Raw genomic sequence first — 8,961 nt, forward strand, 5'->3', positions numbered from 1 at the left:
ATGCCAAGAAGGGGAGTTGAATTGGCTAGTTAAAAAATTGTTGACTTTTAAAAGCCTAAAACTATTTTCAATTGAATCAAATTAACCATGAAGTAAAGATGCAAACACTTTTGAACTAGACACTTTCATCCAATTAAAAAAAAAGATAATCGATTGATTTCATTAAACAGATACAATATTGATAGAATAATAGATTAAACTGGAAAAACAATAGAAATGCAAATGTGTGATTTAACCCAACAACATGAGCAATGCTAGATATAGGTTCATATTAGTTATACAAACATGAGCAATGCTATAGATTATGCTAGATCACACAAGAATGAAAAAAAAGATGGTTCAAATCAAAATTCTTTAAACATTAAAGTGCAGTATAAGTGCAGAAAGATAGAGGCAAGAACAATGCACAAGATTTTTATACTAATTCACTCAAACCTAAGCTACATCTAGTTGGTCAAGGCAACCCATGACCTTTGCACTATTTCAAAAGATTTATAAAGTTTACAACACTACACTTCAAAAATATGCAAAAAAACACCACACAATAACTCTTGAATCACACAGGAATCACACCAGCACAACAGGACACCTATTGCAAACCTGGAAAACCACCAAGCACAACCTAAAACTTTGAGAAAGACCAAACCTTAGTGATAGCACAACCTTACCTACCAAAACCACTTTCTCCAAGGTTCAAACATCAACAAAAAGCTCCAAGAATGATCTAATATCAATCTTCAACAACTGCACATTTGTATGATCACAAAAGAGAGAGAGTTCCATAGATTCCAAACAATTTTTGCGCTAAAAAATGGTTTTCTTTTCTCTCTTTCAAAAAATACAACCTTTATAGTCAAACTATTACAAAATTCAACGGGTTGATTTTCAAATCAATCAATTGATTTCACTTAACTTAAGTGAAATCAGTCGATTACAAAATAAACCAACTGATTGAATATGTACCAGTTAAGACTACTGCAACAAACTTTTTAATCTGTTAAAATCTCAATCAACAGATTAAAAGACATCATTTAACCTGTTGAAAAACATTTCAATAGATTAAAAAAACAACTAAGACCTTATACATTTATACAATGCGAAATGGTCTACAACATGAACACAATTCTTAAGCTTGTTTTCCCCCATGAATAATCTAGAGAGAAAACATGCACACGAGGCTTGATCAACATGTGAAACATCAAATCTCCACCTCTTCATCAATGTAAGCATGGTTCCAACATGTTCCTAGGCAATGGCTTCATGTACCTTCATCAAATCTTCAAGCACTAAATCATCTAGGCTATTTGTGCCAACACAAGGTTCATGACTCTTATATCTATAGAACAATTCAAACACACACTGTTTCATCCAATTTTAATTTCAAATTTGATGTTTTGGTGTTTCTCGTTCTTGTTTCTCGTTCATGATTCCATTGTAATGCTATATGGAGTATTTTAAATCCATTTCCACATCCAGTTCCTGATTCATTGCATCCAATTTTGCATTCACGTGTTCATTAGTTAATTTCATTAAACTAAGGTTCATGATTTGGGAATTTGCGTTTTACTCAACCATTTCTTGTGATTCCAATTTCTACATTCTATTAAAACCATTTATAGGCATTATGTATCATCACACCATCATTTTATTCATTGTATAGTGATTCACGATCATGTCCTAAACATGTCATATATAAACATTCATGAGCACTTTTTTATTTCAGTTTTCTTCATATAATGTTGGTAATCCTTTTCTAGTAGCTTCATTGAGTTCATTCCATGCATTAGAAACATCTCACGTGTTTAGATTGTGTACAGGATATTCACATTGTATAGTGCACATGCATACTATAGCTTAGGCATTTCATCAAACACCATATGTGCATTTAGTTTGATTTAGCATTTCATCAAATACTTTGCATTCATACACATTCATATCATTTTAAGTTCATTTTAGTATCAGTTTTAATAGATTTTGTATAGATTTCGTCTATTTCACAAAGCATAATTCAAGAATCATTTAAAATTCAATTGCTTATCCTAGGATTGATTCTTGGTTGATCACTATACTATATTAGTTAGTGAGGAACTCAAGTTTTACTAAATCTTTACGTGACTAGAGGTTTATCAAACACCCAAAAGAATCATGGTCTTTTTGGTAGGTCATTAAGCTGTTATATGACCTCTACCAAGAAATTTAAAACATTTAATACCATTGGTGCGAGTGTATGATGATGTCATTCCCTTTTTGTTTTTTTTCCCTTGGCTAGATTCCTATATGGTTATTTTTTCTTTTCTTCTCTTTTAAAATCCTTCTTTATATAAGAGTTAGGTTGAACTTGATTTCTTTAAGAAAAATATTTTCTTAAACATTGTTGTTTTACCTTGATGCACATATGAACCAAATTAGTTAAATCGTTATAAGGTACAAGCCTAACTTTATCTCTTATATGAAGATTCATCCCACTTAAGAATCTAGCTATGGTAATGTCCTCCTCTTCAATCATCTCCGCCCTCATAATAAGCAACTCCATTTTCTACCTATAATCTTATATAGACATATTTCTTTGTTGAAGCCTTTGGAGTTTATCCTTAAGATCTCTATTGTAGTAGGAGGAAATGTGACTCCTTCTAAGTGCATACTTAAGATCATTTCAATACTCAATGGGAGAGCCATTACTACGAAGCCTTTCTTGGACTAAAGAAGCCCACCAATACATTGCATACCCTTGAATGCTAAGGGTTGCTAGAGGCACTTTTCTTTCTTCTCTAACTTGGTGGCATGCAAAAAGTTGCTCCACCTTCATTTTCCAATCCAAATAGGCCACTACATTATATTTTCCTTGAAAATATGGTAGGTCAACTCTAGACTCCCTAGGGTTAAGATCTCTTCTTTTCCTCTTAATGTAAGAAGGTTATTGGTAGTAATCTCCTACTCTTAACCCTCTTTCTTCCTCAATAACGGTTGATCAATGTCGTACCCAACCAAATTAAATAGTGTAAATGTAGTACTTAGGAGTTAATCCAAGGTCGTCTCTCAGTGACCAATACTTTCATCCAAAGGTTCTAGATGCAAACACAACACAACAAAGGGGGGAGGTGTAACATCCCTATTTTTAATAAACTGTATTATTTATTTTAAATAAAACAATTAGAAAATCTTATGTTTTTACTAATGTTTCATATTTTATCTAAATGTAGTTTTTACTTATTAAAAATAACAATAAGAACAAAACAAAACTAATGAAATATATATATATATATATATATATATATATATATATATATATATATATATATAAATATTAGGTAAAATTATTTTAATTAAATAGGTGTGTGTAAAAAAAATAAAATGAAGAATCTTCTAAAAACAAAATTAGAAAAGGAAAAGAAAAACAAAAACAAAGAAAAGAAAAGAAATAAAAGAAAAAGAAAGAAGATAAAGAGATTTAAAGGAGTTTTATCTAAATACATGGAAGATAAGAATAATTAGAAGTGATAACCTTACATTTAATGCATCCATTCATTACTTGGCAAGTTGGCACATGCATGGCTTGTAAATGGATGGAAGAAATGGATGATGAAAGAAATATGACCTAAGATTACATCATCCATATGTATTACATGGATTACGTGGAAAGTTTTGGATTACCTTTCATTAATGAAAGGAATCTTATCTTAACCTATAAATACATGGAAGAAATGATGGAAGAGTGATTACGTAAGAGAAATAAGGAAAGCATGAAGCTTATCTCTTCATTAATGAAGAGAATCTTTGCATTAATGAAGTTGCACATGGTTTGCTTATAAAAGGATGGCATGAAAGAGAAAAATGTAGAAAGAATTCAAGGAAAGGTGAGTTAAGTGAGAAAGAAAGAAGGGAAGAGAGAGAAAGAGAGAAAGAAATAGAGAGAAAGTATTTATTATCCTCTTATATTTATTTTATTTAATCTTCAATTAAAGTGATCCTGTTTATTTATTTTATTTAATTTATCTTCAGTTATGCATTGGTCCTGTTTATTTATTTTATTTATCTCCAGTTATGCACGGGTCTTGTTTATTTATTTTATTTAATTTATCTCCAGTTATGCACTGGTCCTGTTTATTTATTTTATTTATCTTCAGTGATGCACTGGTCCTATTTATTTATTTTATTTTATTTATCTTTAGTTACGCACTGATCATATTTATTTATTTTATTTTATTTATCTCCCATTAGGCACTGGTCCTATTTATTTATTTTATTTTATTTAATCTCCAATTATGCACCTTGTCCTATTTATTTATTTTATTTTATTTAATCTTCAGTTATGCACTTGGTCCTATTTATTTATTTTATTTTATTTAATCTCATATTATGCACTTGGTCCTATTTATTTATTTTATTTTATTTTATCTCCAATTATGCATTGGTTCTATTTATTTATTTTATTTTATTAAATCTCCAGTTATGCACTGGTCCTATTTAATTTATATTGTTGTTATTATATTTATTTACAATATTCTAATCCTTAATTATTTATTTAAAGTTCTTGCTTTGATTCTTATTTTATCATTATTTTATAATTAATAAATAAATAAATGAATGTAAAGTAAAAGTAAATATTATTTTATTCAGTGAGCTTGGATAGAAGAAAATTGCATGTACATTTTATCGTTGTTTTATATTCTTTGTTTATAGTTTATACAATGACATGACTTGATAGTCATCACATTTTATGACCTTTGAAAATATCCAAGAGTATGTCAATTAAGTCTGGTTTCAATAAGTTGAGATTAAACCAGTGTTAAAGTGCTTGTATTTGGGAAGTCACAGTTTAGTACACTGCGGGATGAAAGGCAGGGACCATGGTGGGGTCTAAGGAAGTTTTACCAAGTAGGTGAATATCTGGATAGTTCAGAATAGCGCACTGGATTAGGATATTCATAGGCCAAACTTGGGACTATCCGATACCTGCTCGGCATCGCCAAAGTTAGGTAGTGTTGTGAGCCGATGAATGGCTAATATTCTCGAGAAAGAAATAATTATGATTGTACTAATGTTTTATGAGAAATACTCAACTAATCCCTTCCCAAAGTAAGTTTTGATGCTCATAATAGATCATCAGAAGTGGAATATGAATCCATATGTCTGGTAAAACAAGATCAAGTTTTATGGTCGTAGGTCCAAATCTAAGCCCCCAGTGTTTGTATTATTTGTTGAGTTTATTAAGATTGATATTTAAGGCTTATAAAGACCTCACTCCTTTCATATTTTTCTTTCATATGTACCTATTGCATGAGCAGAAGAGGAACCTGCTCAGTGAGAGTTGTTCGGAATATTATTAGTAGATCTTCTAAAGATTGAGTCATGAATAATTTCTATTAATATCTTTAGGAGATATTAAAAATATAGATAAATCTTCTATTCTGATGTAAGACTCTTAATATTTTACAAATATATATTTTTGTAATATTTCATGAACAATTATAGAGATGTAAACTATATATATGAATATGAAGTTATGTTATTATTAATGTTCTCTCAAGGATAATCTTATGGAAAAAAATTAATTCCATATCTTTTTATCAAATAAGAATTATTTAGTATAGTAATCGGGGCATCACATTTAGTGGTATCAGACTAGTTCCTTCTGTCAAAACCTTGGGTATGGTGTCTTCTATGTTTGTAGTCTCTACTAGTAAGTAGAGGTGCAAGTTGTTTGTTCTTACATTTTTCTTGTAAAAGAGAAATGCAAGATAAGTAGACTAATAAAAGTAAGTAATAAAATCAATTAATACATGTAGTAAGGATAAGTTTTAACAATAGTTAAAAAAAATTCTAAAGAAAACTAAGGAAATTGTTCATTCTTTCAGGAAAAGATGGATAACGAACCAAACATTACCAATGAATTATTGGAAAGAATGAAAATTGTCCTGGAAAATATGAGCCAAAAACAAAATGTTGAACCCATGGAAAATCAAGGATTAGAAACCTTTCGCAGGAACAATCCACAAAAATTTAAAGGAGGATTTAATCCTAAAGGTGCTCAATCATGGATAGCAGAAGTTGAGAAAATTTTCATTGCAATGACGTGTGCAGATGCAAATAGAGTCACATTTGCTACATTTATGCTCGTTGAAGAAGCTGAAAACTGGTGGAGATTTACAAAACAACAATTGGAGGATGAAGGGAGAGAAATTACTTGGGAAGCCTTTAAACAAAAGTTTCTTGAAAAATATTTTCCAGAGGATCTTAGAAGGAGGAAAGAAGTTGAATCCAAGGTAAATGAATCATAAATGGTCACCTCGTTAATGTACTATATGATTCAGGTGCTACTCATTCTTTCATATCACATGAATGTGTCAAACATTTAAAGTTACTTGTCTCTTTATTGCCATATGATTTAACTGTGTCTACTCCTACCAATGTTCTAGTCACCACTTCACTTGCATGCACAAATTGTCATATTTGTATAGGCAGTAGAAATTTTTCTGTAAATCTTATATGTCTACCCTTGTCTCATTTGGATATTGTTCTTGGAATGGACTAGTTATCTTCCAACCATGTTCTCCTAAACTGTCACGATAAGACTTTAATTTTTGAATCACACATAGGTGAAGTTTTCGACTCCAAAGAATTAGAAGAGAGTATTACCAATGACAATGAAATCTCAAAAGGATCTCAAGTATACATGATCTTAACTTCTTTAAAAGTCAAGGAAATTCCAGACATTAATAAGTTTCCTGTTGTTTGTGAGTATCTTGATGTTTTCCCTGAGGATGTTCCTGGGTTACCTCCACAAAGAGAAATAGAATTCACTATAGACTTGGTATCAAGATCAAGACCTGTGTTTGTAGTCCCTTATAGGATGTCACCTCTAGAGTTAGTAGAGTTGAAAAAACAAATAGAAGAATTGTTGGATAAATAATTCATCAGACCTAGTGTCTCTCCCTAGGGTGTGCCAGTATTGTTAGTCAAGAAGAAGGATGGCACTATGAGGTTATGTGTGGATTATCGTCAACTTAACAAAATCACCATTAAGAACAAATACCCTCTACCAAGGATTCATGATTTGATGGATCAATTGAGAGGAGTTGTGGTATATTCCAAAATTGACTTAAAATCTGGCTATCATCAGATTCAAGTCAAGGCGGAATATATTCAAAAGACAGCATTTAGGACAACATACGGTCATTATGAGTATTTGGTAATTCCTTTTGGTGTGACCAATGCTCCTGCCATTTTCATGGATTATATGAACCGTATTTTTCATGAATTTTTGGATAAATTTGTGGTTGTTTTCATTGACGACATTTTAATTTATTCCAAAAATCATTAAGAACATGAGAGACATTTGAGGATTGTGTTACAAATTCTAAGAGAAAGGCAAGTGTATGGAAAATGGTCAAAGTGTGAATTCTGGTTGAAAGAAGTTCAATTTTTAGGACATGTGATATCACAAAATGGCATTGCAGTTGACCCCTCAAAGGTTCAAGCAGTATTACTTTGGGAACAACCAAAGAATATCATAGAAATACGTAGTTTCTTATTAGCAAGCTACTATAGAAAATTCATTGAAGGATTTTCTAAATTAGCATTGCCTTTGACTAAGTTAACACGTAAGGGACAACCTTTCGAATGGAATGAACCATGTGAGTTTAGTTTTCAAGAGTTGAAGAAAAAATTAACATCTGCACCTGTTTTAATCCTTCCCGACCCTACAAAAAATTTTGAGGTATATTGTGATGCATGCGGACAAGGATTAGGATGTGTGTTGATGCAAGAAAGGAAAGTTGCAGTTTATGCTTCACGACAACTCAATCTACATGAGCTCAATTATCCTACACATGATTTGGAATTAGCTACAATGGTGTTTACATTGAAAATATGGAGACATTACTTGTATAGAGCAAGGTTTGAAGTTTTTAGTGACCATAAAAGTTTGAAGTACCTTTTTGATCAGAAAGAATTAAACATGAGACAACGTAGATGGATGGAATTTCTTAAGGATTACGACTTTGAGCTGCAATATTATCCTGGGAAAGCAAATGTTGTTGCTGATGCTTTGAGTCGAAAGTCTATACATGCATCCATGATGATGGTGAAGGAATTGGATCTGATAGAATCATTCAGAGACTTGAACTTAGCTGTAAAACTTGGACCCAATAGCTCTCAAGTTAGATTAGGTCAACAATAAAGGAAAGAGGCTAAAGGAAGCCACTAAGGGGAAGGGGAACTCTAGCCTATGTTGATTTCACAAAAGCAAAGTCTAAAGTCATCTCAGCAGAGTAACTTTACTACACTCATGAATCAATTTTACATAGCCCAAAGTCTTCTCTTTATAGAAGATAAGGAGAGCAAGGTGTCTCCAAAAATGGAAAGGAAAAGTGGTATAAAAAGTTAAATTTGGAGCTAAAAGGAATTCATGCTAAAAGTGTGATCTGCATCCTAAGCAAGTCACATTCTCTATGTCACGTGATACCTAAGGAGAAGCTTGGTCTTCAAGTTTGACATCAACGGTAAGACCCAGAAAAAATAAATAAATAAATAAATATTTATTTAATAAATGTGAGTGTGGCTACTCCTATTAAATTTTCAAAAATTAGGACCTATTGAAACTAAAAAAAAAATTGGTGGACCAATTTCAAATATTTTGATGAAACTTAAGACTAAATGAGTATTTGAACTTTAATTTTATGTCAAAGATCATCTTAATTCGCAGATATAATAATGATTTACATTGGTAATGTCCATAATCAACTAAATGAGTATTTTAAAAACATTATTTATTTTGATTTACTTAGGACTAAACGAGTATTTAAAAAATTTGTTTATTTTGACATCAAATCTGAACTTGGAAATCAACAAGATATAAATCAGCCTATATATACAATATAAAATAAAACATTTATTAGTAAAGTTTAAATGAATTGTCTGATTTAAACTACAGGACCGCATGTAGGGGCGTACCTACGTTAT

The 8,961-nt window shown here is 31.1% G+C and overlaps 1 protein-coding gene across 1 annotated transcript; it reads left to right on the forward strand.

The window, feature by feature from the left end:
* The first annotated feature begins 5,861 nt into the window (after positions 1-5,861).
* Positions 5,862-8,179, forward strand: LOC146881656 (uncharacterized). The gene is made up of 4 exons (XM_085669284.1): positions 5,862-6,263; positions 6,533-6,811; positions 7,121-7,189; positions 7,946-8,179. Exons 1-4 carry the CDS (start codon positions 5,862-5,864, stop codon positions 8,177-8,179), a joined length of 984 nt encoding a protein of 327 aa, XP_085525410.1.
* The last annotated feature ends 782 nt before the right edge of the window (positions 8,180-8,961 follow it).

This window comes from Vigna unguiculata, chromosome 11, assembly GCF_037176805.1.
Source record: "Vigna unguiculata cultivar grain cowpea cultivar isolate G323 ecotype 2 chromosome 11, ASM3717680v1, whole genome shotgun sequence".
NCBI lineage: Eukaryota > Viridiplantae > Streptophyta > Magnoliopsida > Fabales > Fabaceae > Vigna > Vigna unguiculata.